Genomic DNA, 17773 nt, shown 5'->3' with positions numbered 1-17773 from the left:
GAAGAGGGAAACGGGGCTGAGGCACGGAAAAAAGAAGAGAAGGAGAGAATGAGAAACAAGGGAGAGAGGAAAGCTCCCCTACGGTTCCTGCCATGTCACCGGAGATTTGTGTCCTCCTTTTAAATCATTTCCCTCTTTAGAAGATTAAGAAGGCAGAAATATTCCTAAACTGATCATTTCCTTTCCTCCTAAATGGACTCATTTGCATTTGAAAACACCGCCATTAATTGTGGGTTTCAAGAAATAAAAGACAAATGACCTCTGTAAATAAAAAACGCAAAACCAAAAGGTTGTAATATTAATTGTCTGAATAGTTGTTTATGGGGCAGGAGAGGCAGAGCAAAGCCTAACATAATTATCAGATTTAGACTATGGCCAAATGCACTTAGGCCTTGTTTTTATTTACGCCAACCATAAATCTAATAAGATTTCAGTCTTTTTTTTTCCTGAAAGAAGTTTCCTTGTGGTTCAATAGATTATTGAACCATTAATTTGGTTCAGTAATCCAGCAAAAAAAAAAAGAAGAAAAAATAGTAGCTGAATTGGTTTGTAGATTGCAGTTTTAACCAGATCCAGACAAACAGAGAGAAACAGGGAGAACAGCGTTGAGTGACTTTTCCTACTTGGATTATCTTCCCATCTCCCACATGCAAAGACTTAATGCTAAAACTGATTCAACTTACAACTGCAATCAATATTTGCCAATTGATAATCTGTGACCATAACACAAGACTTTGTTGGAAAAGAATTGCATGCTTTCCCCCCTGGAAACGAGGAAAAGTGCAGGATAATTTGTGGACTCCGAGGCCTTGTTGTAACCTGATCATTTATGGATCAGTTGTTTTCTTTCTGGTTTAATTCAGCATGTGATTGATTTTCAGCACAGTACCGATGGAAAACATCCACGCTAAACCGCTTCCGAGATGGAGAATCATTTGAATACAGATGCTGGCGGCTTAGGCCTTGTAACTGGAAACCACTCAGAGCCCGGAGACAATTGCAGGTTGATTATGTTGCTTCTGACAGAAGTTGCAAGTCTTTTGTAAGGCAGACATATTTGCATCTAAATGCTTATTGTAGACATCTAAACAGCATAAAGCGTGATTGTAAACGCCAGCTGTTGGGCCGTATTCAGGAGTGAAATAAAAAAAGGAAAATTGAAATGGAAATGTGCAAATTATTTTCAAACACTGGAACTGAAATCAATAAGGGAGAAATGTTGGTTTGCTGGTTGTACATTTTCATTGGATTTGTTTATACAATCACATATGAGCCTATTTACAGTTAGCACTGTATGTTGATTTTTACTGCGCAGAGACCCACTTGTGTTCATGTTCTTTTATTATTTGGTTACTGCTGCAGGCTTTGATCCCCCACATCTCCACACAAAAACACACATGCCCACACACGCCTGCACACTTTTAACAATGTTGCACTACAAATGTCAGAATTTATGCTCAGATAATTTAGCAGATTTCATACATAAAACAACTGTTACAATACATTTGCCAGAGCTACTTCCTTTGGTCACTTGTGTTTGCAGACAGTTATGAACACGTCACTCTTTCCTTTGGAAACAGTTGTTGGTGTGCACGTGCGTGTAAGCGCAGTCACATATACGTGGGTATTCACGTGAATGTGCGTGCATGGTGCCTGAAACGGAGTGATGCCCCTGCTGATTCTGCTCCTCCAGCCCTTTGTCCTGCAGCACTCAGTGTGTCTACCTCCTCAGGAGACTGTCAAGCTTCTCTAGTGTGGCTCCACAAAGGCCCAGCCTCCTTTGAGGTGTTAAAAACTTCCATTTATGCATCTCCCTGGACAAAAAAAAAAAAAAAAAAAAAAGCACAGAGCCCATTTGAGTCCAGTAGCAACACAGACAGACATTGTGGCCACGCTTCTCTAGCACTCATTTCACAGATTCTAAAACCAGTATGTGGTGAACAGGATTTGAGGGGCTAAAGTGCCCCACGAGGGCCAGGCGATAAGAGGGGAGAAACGCCACCGTGCAGTAAACTAGAAGATGGGTCCAGGAAAATAAACACATTACCTGGGAGAGAGGAAGAGACTTGTTTTCATACCCCTGACCCCCCCAACTCGCGCACAAACACAAAGCCCCACACCGAATGAGAAAGAGACAAGGATAGGAAAAGAAAAAGGAAAGGAAATACGTGTATATACCTTGGAAGTTAAGAAAAGGGCTCCTTGGCATGCCAAAAGACAATCTTATTCTCTGTTCTCTCTCTTCACAGTCTTTGGAGTAAAAATAATGTTAGAGGAAAGAAAAAAAAAGCCTGAGTTGCACAGCAGCCTCTTAGGAACCATTGGGAGTGAAAGCTGTCTACTGTGGAGGAAAACACTCTTTCTGGGTGGCTGTTTCTCCCCTTTCTCTTCGCCTCAACACTGTTACTGAATAAACAGACTTTTATTCCAGGTATGCAATGCAAAGAAAATGACAGATAATGTATTTGCTAAGCACATGAAAGCCCTGTTCATCCCCTGCTAGGTGTATCTTCCAACCTTGTAACAAACTCACAGTAAGGAAGCTCTTCTTCCTTAACTCACATCAGCTCTGCCAAAACATACTGGCCACTGTTTCACTCTCAACAAAGATATTTTAACAGGAGTGACATCCTCATAGTCATTCTTGACACACAGGCGTGAAACGTTTTGTGAGTGTCTGGTCTGATGTATTTCAGTGTCAGTGTCAGGGGACAGAGAAAGAAGGAGAGAACCCCCCCCCCGGGAGTCTGAGAGAAACAGAGGAAAGATGAAACGAGAGAGATTTGTAAGGCTGTGACAAGTAACGGTAAGCTGGAGCATATAACAGCTGTTTGCATGTGATTGACCACATTTCCAGCACCAAATAACTCAATATCACAATCTCTTGCAGAAATTCAAATTGTCTTTCTAGTGTATAGTGGAGGATTTTTTGTTCTTCATGGCTGCCTTGGTATGCCTTAAAGTCCTCTTACTTTTCAGTATAGCAAAAAATACTCAAGCCTTGTTTGCAGATGATGCGAGATTGATAGAAAAAAATAATGCAGAGCTGGATACAAAACAGCCAATTTTACTTGTTCAGTTACAATATACAATATCAGACTTTTTTTTTTTTTTTTTTTTGCCAGAATATTCTGGGCTTCACCTCTTTACCCCCAGTGCCCCCCTCCTTAGCCTTTCCGCTATTTCCGCCGGGACCACTGTTACAGCCCCATCTCATTGCGTCCCAAAGTCCCTCGTGCAGTTTCCAGGCTGACTGTGTGGCTGCTGCTTCTGCAGAGATAACCACACTGCGCCCAGGTAGGGAGCAAGCCTACTGATGGCATAGATTACTCTATTGTCAAAATAACTAACTCTGCAGAATTCCTACTTTAGCGTGTTCGGACGAAGAGGAGAGTGAGGATTTGGGATGGAGGATTGGGAGGATTTTTATTTAGTTTTTTGATAAATGTGCTGCAGATCTGGGCAAATTCCAAACAGAAGTTGAAGTATAAGTTTTAGCTTGCTCATGCATATCCACACATGGCTGCGACACACATGCAGAGTATGCAGCAGGGACATATCATTCTACTGCAGAAAATCAAAAAATGCCGTAGCTAAAGGCTGAATTAATAGAAATCTAAGTGCATTAATCACCGTCTGAACTAAGTCAGAACAGGCAAAATAGGACAAAATGTTGGCCAGCGTTTTTGAAGAGAGTCAAAGTTTATGCAAAAAAGTAACATCTAGTTAAATGTTTGTTTAAATATAAGTCTGTAACTCTCATCTCTAATTTATCTCTATTTGTTGAACTTCTCCAATTAAAATGTAAAAGATTCAATACTACTTTCTGTCATCACTAAATCAGACCAAATTTCTCAGAATAATAATGAAAAATCTTTAACTACCAGTCACAACTCTTGCATAATGGTGACATGAATGAGCATCATCTTTTGCCCAACCCAACCACACTGGCCAACGCAGACTTATTTCATCTTACATTTCAAAAATAAAAACTGAAATATTATTTAAACCTGCTTCTATGATGATCTATAAAGGAAGCTTCTGCAGGCAGAAGAAAGTCCCTTAATTGTTTTAAAGTGGGAGTTTTAAAATTTGTTTTTACAATTTAATAGATTTATTTGCAAAATAAATTCATTTTACCAAAATGGACAACCTGGAGAAATAGAAGTATGCATTATGATACATAAAACATGAAACAGACGAACAGAGACACATTGATAAGAAATGGTGGTTCAAATTGGTGAAGAGGAAAGTTGACAGAGGTCTTCAGCTTCAGGAAAAACAAAACAGCTCTAACCTCGGTATAAAATCTAACACTAATAGATCCTAATATTTCAAATTATATACCATACCAATGCAACATTACCCTTTTCTCATCTACAGCTTTACTTTGTGGTTTTGGCTTGAGGTTGCAGCTTCTATAAAACCTTCTCTGATGCAGAATTCCTCACAGGTGTAGCCGCAGCATAGCTTTCAACTCAAGCTTTATTTTGAAGAATATAAAGCTTCTTTATATTCTTATATATAGCAGCTGGTGCATGCTATATTTTACAGTGATCGTTGTTTCTACATGTTCTTCTTTTAGTGATGGACTCCACGATACGTGCATCCACAGAAATTGCCCCGGTTTGAGTTTACACTGTTTATTTAAGTTTCCTGGTTGGGGTTGGAGCTCAATAAAGAAAAGACAGTGAGAGATGAATAGGAGACAAACGCGGCCATGTAGTTTTAGGTTTTGGAGAGCTATTTAAAATTTGGGTCATCATTGGGGGGAAGAAAAGAGACTAAAAGTCAGACAGAGTAATATTCGGCACATTCCACACCAAACAAACGCACACAAAGCGAAGACTATTAATATGAAACTTTTTACTGTATTTCATTTTCTGTACAACAGGACTGGACTTAAGTGGCAATAATAATTGATGTACAGTAGTTAAGATTTTTAAGATGAATGAGCTTGTAATTTAAATTCAGTATGTTATTCAAGTCACCAGTATACGACTGTACTGTGCAAAGTGGTTCCATTATTTATTTATTTTTTTAAAACTTTACCTACAGCTTGAGCTTCATTGCTTCCAAGTATTTCTTCTTTATTGAACATGTGTGCGTGTGCATGTGTGTGCAAGAGATTGCGATGCTATGCAGCCAGGGCTGAAGAAAAAGGGCACTCTTTGACTGAAATGCCACAGGTGACTGTGAGCTCTCTGTTTTTTGCGCCTTTGATGTCCAGCTGCATCAGTCTGTTTGAAACTTGTTACCTGTGAGCAAAACCTCTGGTATTTTGAGTGTGGTGAGATCATTTCAGCGCAGTCCTCTCCGTCTCACACCGTTAACAATAAACAAAAAACGATTAACTGGAATTGGTTGTAAAAAAAAAAAAGGAGAGAAAGCAGTGATGCTATAATTGATAATAAAGAGAGCTCGTTTAATGTTTCTGAGCCTGAGGTGGGATGTAAAAAAAGGCTCCTGCATGCTGCTACAACAGGCCAGTTGACACTGACTACTGAACACCAGGGATTCCTGCATTTGCTTCATTATAATATCATCTGGCTTTGCTCATTATTTGCAATTATAAATTCTTTTGTGATTTTCCCCACTCAAAAAGAAAAAAAGAAAATAATTAACTATAATAACCAGTGTATAAATAATGCAGCACCCCATGTCTTATTTATCTCTTTGTTCTCAATTAACATCAAATCATTATTTGAAAGGTTTGTTGTTATTAGCACTCTCTGTGATTACAAGAGCTCTCAGTTAAATAGACAAAAGGGTTTACTGAGTTGCCATCTATGGAATATGCCTTTTATCCCGCAGGCTGGGACTGTTGGTGTGCACTAATGGCTATTAAAAGTAAATTACATGTATTTGTAAAGACAGGAATAGGTTGTTGCATCTGGTACTGGCTGGGAACGGTGAAAGAGAGGAAAACTATTCAGATTACTAGTGAGGCTGCTCCTTTTATACCTGAGTTCCTGTTGCATTAAATAGACACGACCTACAGCTGTGCGTATCTGGTATTTTATTTTCATTAACATTTTGCTTTGGAAATAAACTTTATACAATAATATCTATGACAATAAAGTAAAGAATATCTTGTAAAAATGTGCAAACAATCTTTCAAGGATTTAAAAAAAATGTTTTTTTTGTGGTGGAAGCAATGTGCTGCTGTATGGAGTGGCTTTCCATTCAGCTGAGGTCACAGGGGTCCCCTCACTCCCATTGTCACTTCTATAGCCTCAAGGCTGCCACATTCAGGCCCGTCTCACTCAGTTAGCCCTCCAGCCTCCCCCGCAGCAGATTCTGCTGTGCTCCGACAACAATGCTTTGGCCGTTCTATATATTTATCCAGCCTTGTTGATGGTGGCTTATTGGCCCCGGCAATGGAAGACTGAGGGGCTGCACTGCAAATTAGTGACAGATCAGTTAAGCGTGACCTCAAAAAAACCCTTGGCCTTGTTTAATTGGCAGTGTAGAAGCAGACTAATTGTATAAATTGGCTGGTAATGAGATCCAGGCTTATTGTGAAAAACAAGATAATATGTGAAAATGAACACAAACAAGCTGGAAGCTTTTCCACCTCCTGGTCTGATGACTTGGTATTTCTGTGTTGTCAATTCTTCCCAATTGTTCTGAGTCAAATTCTTCTAAATGTCACCTGTTTTAACAACAAAATATCAAAACCCTAAAATGTACATGCCCTGCGATGGACTGGCGAACTGTCCAGGTGGTACCCTGCCTCTCACCTCTCTGGTACCAGCACCCCTTGCAACCCCACTAGGGATAAGCATGTAGGATAATGGACAGATGGATAAAATGCACATACTCATGACAATGAGTTGGTTTGGGAATTGTAGGCACTTTGTAAGAATGAAAAGGTCAGTGTCAAACTCTCAGGCAGTGATTATTTGTTATAGTCATCTATATCAGGGAGCAAAAGACAGCATGAGTTACAATAATTCTAGCCAGATGTGAGATGTGACTGCCGCCACTTCATTTAAAGCCTTAAGGCAGCAACACAGTTTTGGACTGATAAAACTTAGATAAACTTAAGAAGGTTGTCTAGTGAAAGTGTAGAGTGGGTATATATTATCATAGCACTGAAACTCGTGGATAGATTAGTGTTCAGTTTAAGGTGTTTTGAATTGTGCCCACTTTGGTTGGAGTTTTCTTCCTGGTAAACAGGAAATCAGTTCTTTCCACTGTTGCCACATGTTTACTGAGGATAAGGGATTGCTGCAACGTTAATTTATCAATGTGATTAACTGTCCACTGCCACCGCTTACTGGCCTGGAGTCTGGAGAAGGAATTGGTGCAAAGTCAATGACTCTAGGCAATTAGTTGTGCTTCCCTAATTAGGTAACCAAGAAATTATGTAATGTATGTAATTTCATTTGAATCTGCCTGTGTGGTTTGATTGTATTGGATTACCTTGAATATTTATGTCTGGGTATAGATTGGACTCATTTGTCCTTTAAAGTCCTATGAGATGGCAGCAGCAATGGTGAATTAGTGCTATATAAATAAACAGAAATATCTTTTAGGGCTTGTATAATGTGAGAGACCACATTAACAGTGTTTTTACACAATTGTCATTTTTAATAAAAACAATCAATTATAATTCTTACATAGCTTCAATGATGTGCAGAAAAGAAAAGATGGCTCAGGTGGAGTGAATGTACTCTTTCCTGGAGCTTCATGTTGCTTTGTAAGCTCTCTAACAGAGTCACCAGCTCTTTAAGAGATACACTTAAACTAGCAGAGCATGGCCTCTAAATAAATCACTAGGTGTTGGTCCTGGATGGAAGATGGAAAAATGAAATAAAACAACTGGTTTATTATGCAAGATATTTATTAGTGAAATCTGCAGATGGGAAGGTAGATTAATGAGGTAGCTGAGGAGAGACTGCAGAACAGAGTTATATTATTGACAGCTATGAGGACCGAGAGGTACTACGGCTGTTTTAGCTCATCTGTCCCACAGTCAAGAGTTTGTGATCCCACTTGCTTTTTGCAAACTGAAACGATTAGAACTATTTTTAATTTTATGTTAATTTAGTCAAATGAAACTATACTCAAAGATGTGGCATAAAATGGTCTTTTTCTCTGTTACTCTCCAGGTTTTTTACATGAGTTCAAAGTCAACCAACCAGTGATCACTGGAAGCTGGGGATTGAGTCTTTCAGTTTTTGTAAGTATCACTTTGCCTCTTCAGCTGTCTCTGTCTTGCCACGTCTCACACACCCCTGCTGCCTTTCACCCACACTGAACACCTGCATTAAATGAGGTGGACAATTAGATAGACTCACATTGTATGCACAATTAAACAGTTTCAGGCACAACAGTGCTGACAGACCTTTTTCTATCTTTTTATATCAGCCCCTTAAATCTATTTTTGTTGGAATTGTGCATCGAAATTTATCGTTGGAAGCTTTACTTTAAACATCTAAAGAGACGCAGTAATATTATTGTCGTGAAATTAGATGTACTTTAAAGCAGTGTTAAATACACCGGAATCCTCTCTGCACGAATATTACGTTAACCCTCTTTTCGCAGCTGCAGGCAGTGCAGGTTTTCTAATGAAAATCTATCCAAGATATTAAACAAATAAAAGTCAGGAACTTAGTTGATATTATTCTTCTCTTATAAATGTCATTGGAGTTGCCACGGGAATCATAATATTGTGGCTGGGAAGCTCCTCAATAACAGCTTTGAAATGTCTGTCTGAATTCAAAGTTCATGGCCATTTACCATTGTTTGATCATACTATTTCTCATCACACAATGCCTTGTGCTCACCGGAGTGCACACCTGTCAACCACAGACCTATTTCTAGCACTCAGTCATCTGTCAGTCAGGCTAGATTTAACAAGCAATGAATTTAAATACAAACAGGACATTTCACAATGCAAAATATATTAATAGTACTGCACAATAAACGATTAAAAGAACAGTTTATTGATACATATTGCACTGATGTGGTATGGTATGATGATCTTTGGTAAGAATACAGTGGTTTTGTTTTATAAAATAGACATAGAGGGAACTTTTTGCTTTTGTTTAAAGCAAAACAGAATAGATCATGTAAAATTGCATGTCAATTGGGATCATGCCCAATTGATCTAATTTGTTTTAATTTTTATTTTTTTCTTATTTTACTTTTTGTCTGTTTGTAATAAATAAAATAAAAACCATTCGTACTGCTGCTAAAATAAGACATGTTGATTTGATTAATACAGTTGACATTACATAAAACATAAAAATATATCATAATTGTAATAATAGTTGTAGTTCTCCAGTTTTTAAAAAAGCATTACCTGAGTAAAGGGCCCAATACAGTTGATGCATGGTCACGTGGTTTTCAGATAATACTCACCGAGTAGACCTCCTGTAAAACTCCTCCCACTGCAATAACATCATGGTGTTTGTTATGTGTGTGTTACAACAAAACAGTAAGCACAGTCATCTTGGCAGAGAGGAATGACTACTACGTGCTCACAAGTTTGCAGGAGGATAAAGAATAGCTTGACCAGCTGCAGCATCTCATTTTTGTTTTCATTTAAAAGGAAACAGAGACAGCAGTCTATGAACATAAAGAAGTTGGATAATGCAAAATTAATATGTGTAGGTTAAATGATCAATCTCTGCCTAGGCATTTTATGACAATAAGTATAACAATGACCATAGTTTTCAATGTTTAATCTGTGCAGGTAAAAAAATTGCAAACACCAGAAAGCAAATTTAAAAAAATGCTGTTGTACATCTTATTAACATCATGTTACCTGCATGTGCTGGTGAAAAAAGGCGTTTCCTGACGCTAATCAGGTTTGAGCATATTAACACTGAACTGACGTGTTTATGGTGAAAGTTTGCAAGATTATTAGTCTCCTGTCATTATTTGTTACAGAAGATAACCTGGCATGAATCCCCAGCAGATTAACTGTGGTTCCACCCCCTTCACATTTAGCTAGATTTTCATACAATCAAGAATCTGAATATTTTGACTTAGAGGCTTAATTAATCTTTAAAAATGACTGGAAGTAATCTAGTTTGTGTGTCTGATGTAACATGCTTAATTGGACTCATTCAGTCTCCTCTGGAAACACCTGAGAGTACATTGCAATCATCTGAATGGACATACACTCTGTTAATTTACCGTTTATCTAATAAGCTACAGCGACAAAGTCTCTCAGCTGTTCAGGTCAGTGTTGATGGGCCACCATTGGGATGTGGGGAGCCATTTTGAGTGAAATTAAATAAACACCACTTCATCCTAAAATGAAAATGAAAAACCGATGAATGACTTCTCTGTGTCTATTATCCAACAAATGAGTCTCTTCAATCCACTGACCCTCCAATGATTGTGGTCAATATGCCAAACAGAAATTGCATGACAATGATTTTAATTTAATCAACCACAAAGACTTCAGTAAATCCCAGAGCTGAGTTGGTCAATATTAATTGTTTAGATGTCGGTGGTGGAAATGTGTAAAACTTACTATCCTTTACCTGATGATTATATTTTGTGCCGTGCTGTTATGCCCACTTTCCATTTAACAGCATAAAAAAAAATTAAAAGGCCAACATGGATTTTTCTGTTGTCCTGTTTCGTATTTTACATATCCTTTTTATTATGAGATAGAGTTTTTCCCTGTACACACTCCTGTCAGAAAAGAGGACCAGAGAAGATGCTATTAATCTTCTTTCACACCAGCTGTAGAAAGCAATGCATAACTAAAAGTCTGGTAAAACGAATTAATGATTTCAGCCATGAGCTTTTCTCCCAAAAAGCCATGAATCGTCTCCAGCTGATAATGCACCACAACCCTAGAGTGTGAAATCCTTGTTGCATTGTGAGTAGCCGGTTAATTGATTCGCAAATTATTTAAAGTTTGTGGTACCCAGGGGAGCACTACGGTCTAATGGCAGCCCATTTCTACAGAGATAAAGGAAAAAAAACCTCCTCAGCTAAGATGACACTACATTATAATACTGAGCTAACAAGCATAATTTGGGCCTCAAGAGTACAGATATGTACATTTTGGATCGATTCAGTACATTTTCCTCAATGCAGACTTTATAGCATCCTAATCCTGTGATCCAATTGGAAATGCTCCTTTAATCAGACTTTTAATTTTTCTCAGTTGTAGCTTTATTATTTCTAGAAGGCAAGAAATTAAGAATGAACTCAAACAATCCCAAATAGTTTGGTTTCAATGTCAAAATTTTATTTTTTTGGCAATGGCACATCCAGCCAAAATTGTCAGAAATGTGTCACTATGTGTGTGACTTTTTATTAAATATGCATCTTTCAAACATTCTGAAGCTCATAAAAAACTACAATTAAAAGTTATGGAACAGTTAAAAGTTAAAAAAACATATATAATAATTTTTAGAACTCATTAAATTCTTTTCAAGTTTGTAGCTTCTACTTATTTCCATTTCTGGAAAAAAAAGAGAACTATAAAAGAAAATATTTCTCTACACTTTATTTGGTTCAGACAGTGAGAACATACAAGTTGGAGGTGCAGCTAAACTTGCAGGAGGAAAGTTTACCGAAAGCGGTTATTGATGAATTTAATTTCTTAGACATCAACAGGTGTTCTGTGCTCACAGAACGATGGTAAAGGAACAGATTTTTTATCTGAGAAACATTAAGCTAACAAACAATACCCATAGTCACCTCAAACGTTTAGCCATTGTCTCAAATATGGAGCTACCTATCATTGCTATGGCATAAACTATGTGTTGTTCTTCAGCAAAACGCAAAAGTTATCTTTACTATATTCTTGTCCTGGAGCTGCCAATAAGCATCTGCAGATTCAAATGACATACTTTTATTCAAAAGATCGACTTGATGCCGTGTTTATTAACTGTACATCAGAGTCCATATGTGTTGGTAACTTCTCGTTTTAGAGGGCTTGATACATATGAACAACTAAAAGGCACTAGAAACATTTTGTTTTATTTTGTAGGATCTCCTCTTTTGAAAGTGTGGAAAAATTATGAACACAATTAAATATGCGAATTTAGAAAGTTTATGATGGTATAACTATAGTTACTAGTGTCACTTGTGTAGAATAGAATGGTGTACAAGCTCACACATTTTTTATTTTATGCGTCTTCGGTTGAAGTTGTAAGACCTCTGTGTTAATATCAAGAAACCTCTAATTTTGTCCCATTAGCAACTGCTGTCATTCAGACACACAGTGTTGGCCTGATTTAAATAAAATGAAATGAAGATGGTTGTTTCTGCTCCCTTGGCTTCACTCATTGCCATAAACATATGCTCTGTGCCCGCTTCTTTCCATCTTATTTATGACTTTAATTTGTTGTGTGGGCTGCACAAGAAATCAAATTTAATCCAATCCTCCCAGGGACCCTGTCATATAATAACATGGTAATTTCTGTGTATCCTTTTGAAAAATGAGAAAATTAATTCTTCCTGACATGTTCTAATTATTCCAGTGTGAACAGGGGATGGGATCCCCTCCCTTCTCCTATCCTCCCCCCTCCTAGCTCCCTAAGTGTCAGTTGCCGACGGGTGTCGAGGTGCTAATGCTGACCAGCAGCGCGTTTAATTTGAAACATGAGCAGACACCTTTCAACACACCTTCCTAATGTTGGAGTGGCTCACACAAATTAATTCACTACTCATCTGGTAACGCTGACTGAAAATTTGTGTGTGTCTGTGAGCAATGTGTGCATTTGTATGATGTGATACAGGGACAGTAGCACCACTTGGACTAATTCAGATTAGTTAAGGGAACTGAAGGTGTGTGTCCTTGTGTATCCTACAAAAAGGTGCAGATGCATATTGTCACTGTGTTCTGATTTGTGCTTTTCCAACTATCCTTTTTTTTCAAGGAGGAATTTATGAATAGTTTGGAAATTCATTTTTCTATCCCCATCTTTGTTTTTCTCAAACTAAAAGTAACGTATCACCCATAACATCTAAGAGAACTTTGAGACATCTATTTGACTGTCACCACAAAGATCTTTAGCTAATTATTTTAGCATCGGCAGAGATTTTACTATGTTTGTCACTGTCTGAAATTAATTCAGATTGTTTCTCTTTTTAGGACGACTAAGATTACTGAAATGATTTGTATAGACTAAATTACTTTATGTTACTTTCTTATGAGTCATGCTTTTACATACACTAAAGTTACTTTGTTATAATTTGGAAATGAGATGTCGATGTCATGGCTTTGTAAGCTGCTTAAGGAACAAGATTTTAGGCATACAGTATGTTTGGTTATTTTTTTAAGATGGCCATATGGTGTTTTTAAATCCTTCCTTTTCACATTTAAATCATTCAATTGTGTTTTGTCAAAAGTCGGAATGCAATGCTTTGGTCTGAATTTCTCGTTATTATAGCTCCCCAAGCCCCATCTTTTAACCATGTTCTGAAGTGCGTCTGACAGCATCTCATTTTGTTGCGGTCTCTTCAAATTCGAATGAGGTACTTCACAACCCACCGCCCTCCAGATCGCAGAACGTTCCACTCCACCACGTTCGGCCATTTTTGTAGTTCGGTGGGAGAGATAAAATTATTTAGTGGCCTACAAAACATCCCTGAATGTATTTGAATTATGCTGTTCATGTAATAATACTATTCAAAATAAGCATACTATGCTATTCAAAACTTGAACTAAAAGCGAGCACACAATGCACAATGCTACTGCTGTCAAAACAGTGGCCAGGATATTCATATGATATTTCATATTTCAGCATTTTTTCAGCTAATTCCTTTGCTATGTCCATCATTTGCATAGATGGAACTGAGGCCTTCAATAAGTCAAAGTCTTTCTTGATACTGGTGGAGAACCTGTTTGAAGTGCCTGGTTTAGTGCTATGTTTCTTGGAAATGTACCAAAATCCAAATCAATTGCATGCAATTGTGTAAACAAAACATCAGCATCAGAGACAGGTGGAGTTGAAAAATATATGAAAAAAATTGCATAAAGTCTAGAACCACAAAAAAAATTATTAGCTGTGTTATCTTTAAGAAAAGATTTTCTAATAGATGCATCATAATTACAAGAAAGAGATCATGAATATATGAAAGTTCTTTAGGTCACCAAGTGACTCAGATGAGACATCTTCATAGTACTTCCAAGTATACATCCTGTCCCCACTCTTATCTCCTTGTTGTGCATCTTCAAACTCTAAGCCATTAGCTAGGATGCTAATGTGCTTTCTCTACTGTGAGCTGTTGAATCTTTTAGTCTTAGCTTACTTTTCAGAAAAATATTGGCGTTACCCTCCATTTTCATACTGGTTTATTTAAGGGAGCGTACAAACCACCTTGGGATGCTGTAACTGCTGCGCTCTGTGCAGCTAACTTCTGTGTCTTGCTGTTTGCTGCGCACTATGTGAGCCCGTTAATGGCTGAAGACTGAGAGTGCCGACGTGTGCCAAGACCCACATGGCTGCTGGCGGTGCATTAAATCAGCAGTCAATTTGACTGGAAGTTTGAAATCTGGGCTAGGTTAAGGGATGTGCTGAAGCCGTGTTAATAGCTAGCTTGTTGTCCATATGGTACTGCTTTAATAGAGCACATTTGTTGCAGATGGTGGGAGACTTGGTTAAGCAGAGGCAGCTCTTGGCAGAAGCTCTTTCTTTGAACGGCTGCTGAGCTGCTCGGACTGGCCCATGCCAACTTAGTGCGAACTATCCTCCCATCATCAATGTATTTGTTTTTGAGTTATGGCTGAATCTTAATGGATACAAGTCTTCCTAGAACACAGAGATTTTGAGCACAATTTCCTGTAATCAGGCAATTTTCTCCACATTTCATATATTTGCATTCTTAGTCTAAATTCAGTTATTTCTCAGCATAGTGGGTCAGCTGAGAAAACAGGAATGCACAATGTAAGAGAAAGAATATGAACTACATAAGGAGCTATAGATAGAAACTCTGCTTGGTCTGCTCTAATCTATTCGTCTTGCTGTAACCCTTATGAAAGGTCTGTAAGATTCAAGCATCTTAGTGACGTTTGCTTCACAGTTAATGCATTCAAGATCAAATTAAGTTAAATACTTATATTTTTGTCCATGCATTAAGTTTAGAATGAATTCATTTGAGTCGATGATTGTTGTTGGTTTGTGTGTGCCTGCACTGCGTGCTTTTTGCACTCCCAGAAGTGAGGAGACACGCTTGATCTGCTCTGCTCTGTTTGACGGTTGTTTTCTCACGTTGTCACTGGCTCGGTGTGCCTTGGCATGGTGATGGTATTATGTGCTCTGGGCCCAACAGAGTGGAGAAAAGAGCAGGGCTGCAAGTACCCCTGGCTATGCCACTCCCGCCTCCCCAGACACCTTATTGTGAGAAAAGTCTCGGCTGAGCCCTTTGGGCCTTGTGGAGCCACTGCTTCGCTAAGTGCTGGCCGGGCTGAAAGGCACAGTGTCCTTGGGCTTGGCTCATTCTTTCCATTTTCTCACAGGCTTTGTCTCGTAAGCCACTTGAGCAAGAATGGAAAATGCTAAATTACACCCATGCAACTAAAACTTAAGGTGTTTAAGGGCTGAGATGTTGTTCGTTGTTGGACTTGTGTTTCTTAGTGCTGTATTTCTTAGTGGTTTTTTCATGGTTAGTTTTAAAAGTAGCAGTTCTCACAACAGTCGTGCTTTGTATTGACTCTACTCCTTCTGAACTTTAAGAAAGTGAAATTGAATAAAAGGACAAAGATGAGAATAAATATTGAGGATAAATGTCTCTATATTATATTGACATTATGTGAGATATATTTTTTTCAAATCAGAATAGCAGCATATTTTATTGAAACAGAAAAAGAAACTTCAGCAGCCAGTAAAGTTTCCACTGACAAAATTGTTCTGTGCAATCCTTGCTCTTTTCCTACCACTTCAACAAAACGCATGAGAGTCGCAATCAATTTTCAGTAAGTCTTAACACAATAAAAAATGTACATTACACAGACCAATAACATTGCCTAATGGAAACCTGTTGTAAGTCAATTTTAGTCATGTGTCTGCAGTTTTTTTTTTTGTGGGTACGGGTTCTGAGCGACCTATACAAGTGGTGACATCATGACCACATCCTTTTGCCTCTTTGGCGCTGCGATTCCCAGCTTGGGTCCCTTGTGGCCGAGCTCCTAGAAGCCACAGCAGCCTTGCCACACATGGGCTGCAGCTGGACCACCGCTGGCTACTCTGAACAGAAGGGTTCTGTGGTCACAGGGGCTGGATCCACATCCATATATCTACACAAAGCCGTGGATATGGGCTGCATGGAGATCAGTAGGCAGGGTTTATTTGATGCTAACATATCATCAGCGCAAACCGATGTTGTATGCAAATCCAATCCCTCAATGGAAAGAGATGTAATTAATGATGTCAGTTTATAAAAAAGAGGATGGGTTCCAAGTCATATTTTTGCTTTAATTAAAGACATAAGATTGTGCATAAGAAGAAGATATATGATCAGTGTGTTTTTCTTTGCTTTATTCTCCCTTTTTTCCTCCTTCCCCATCTCTTGTTGCTCTTCTTCCTGATTATAACTCATTTCTCAGTTAAAAAAAAGATGTTCTCTGTGATTTTTCCTACCAGAACCCCACTCGCTGACATGGAGGGCTTTCTTCGTAGCAGCTTTTTACTGAGGTTAGTTTCATTTCCGTTGTTGCCATCTAGGATCACAGGTCGGGCAAGGGTGGTGTGGCAGGCACACGTTGGGGGGTTAATCTCTCTGGCACATTGTTAGCTGTGGACTTTACCCCTTGTGTGTGTGCGTGCACATGTTTGTGTGTGCGCATGTGTTTGTACATTTGAAAGACTGTCCAACATAGATTCTTGCATATTTACCCAAGCTGTCTGTTACAGTTGAGTTCATGTGTTGCGTGGCTGTGAAGCATGCTCACCCTTACAGCCTTGAGTCAGACTGAAAGCACACATCAACAACTTGACGGTCACATACACATGAGCTCGCCCCACCCCTTGCCTCCACTCATTTCACAGTTTTAACAGCCTGCAGGTCAGGCTCTCTGTGTCTTCATACTGCATGCTCTTGTCTGACCACTCTCCTCATCTGCCCCTGCCTTGCTAAACACCCTTATCAGGGCTGGCTGGTTGAGGCAATCACTGGCAAATCAGTCTTGTGATGTACTCTTGTTTCCCCTTCCATCCTGTGTTTGTCTTCACCCTAATGTAAAGATTTGCATTTTTTTTTTGCCTTTACACATCCTGGGATTCTAATTAAAAATGTGTGCTGTCATTACACACAGTGGAAGTAAATAAGCAAGCTTATTTACCATTGGCTCCTTTCCTAGTCAACCACCTTCTCTAGGCTCCAGTGTTGCTCCCTAATTAGGGCTGGCTCATTAAAAGCCACAGCAGCATCTGCCTTTCAAAGCTGCTGTCAGCCAAACTTTACTAAAGCTAATGAATCCTCTTTGATTTCTTTTTCAAAAGGTCACTTATTTGATTAAATTAACAGCATTTTTTTTTCTCCCTCAGAACGGTTGGGGGCATTTTAAAAAGAAAGGACAATTTGATACCATTACTCTTGCTCATCAAAGCGTCCTTCAGGAATTCAATAGGAAAATGTCTTGCCTATTTGAAATTGTTTTTATTTTTTCAAAGAGATGGAATCTCACATTTATTACCTTAAAAGAGGGTGGGGGGAGGGGGGCTATTTTATTTTAGCATTTCACCAAAAGAGGAATAAACTCTTAGCAAAATCATCCTGTTTGAGTTAGCTTTACAAGGACGTTTTTTTAACACATGCAAATCTATGAACTAAGCAAACCTTTTAATCT

At 38.5% G+C, this 17773-nt stretch overlaps 1 protein-coding gene across 4 annotated transcripts in view; it reads left to right on the top strand.

Moving 5' to 3' along the window:
* sox6 (SRY-box transcription factor 6) overlaps positions 1-17773 on the top strand; it is a 143960-nt gene that overhangs the window by 13649 nt on the left and 112538 nt on the right. For 3 of the 4 annotated variants that reach the window (XM_032561022.1, XM_032561021.1, XM_032561023.1), the window contains exons 2-3: positions 8118-8188; positions 16569-16619. In XM_032561022.1, the coding sequence (XP_032416913.1) occupies positions 16585-16619 (35 nt within the window). In that variant the 5' untranslated portion in view covers positions 8118-8188; positions 16569-16584. The remainder of the gene's footprint in view (positions 1-8117; positions 8189-16568; positions 16620-17773) is intronic. The other variant, XM_032561024.1, reaches the window with a different exon arrangement.

The sequence above is a fragment of the Xiphophorus hellerii genome, chromosome 4, assembly GCF_003331165.1.
Source record: "Xiphophorus hellerii strain 12219 chromosome 4, Xiphophorus_hellerii-4.1, whole genome shotgun sequence".
Taxonomy (NCBI): Eukaryota; Metazoa; Chordata; class Actinopteri; order Cyprinodontiformes; family Poeciliidae; genus Xiphophorus; species Xiphophorus hellerii.
The sequence above is the reverse complement of the archived record's forward strand: the minus strand, read 5'-3'. Positions and strand labels throughout refer to the sequence as shown.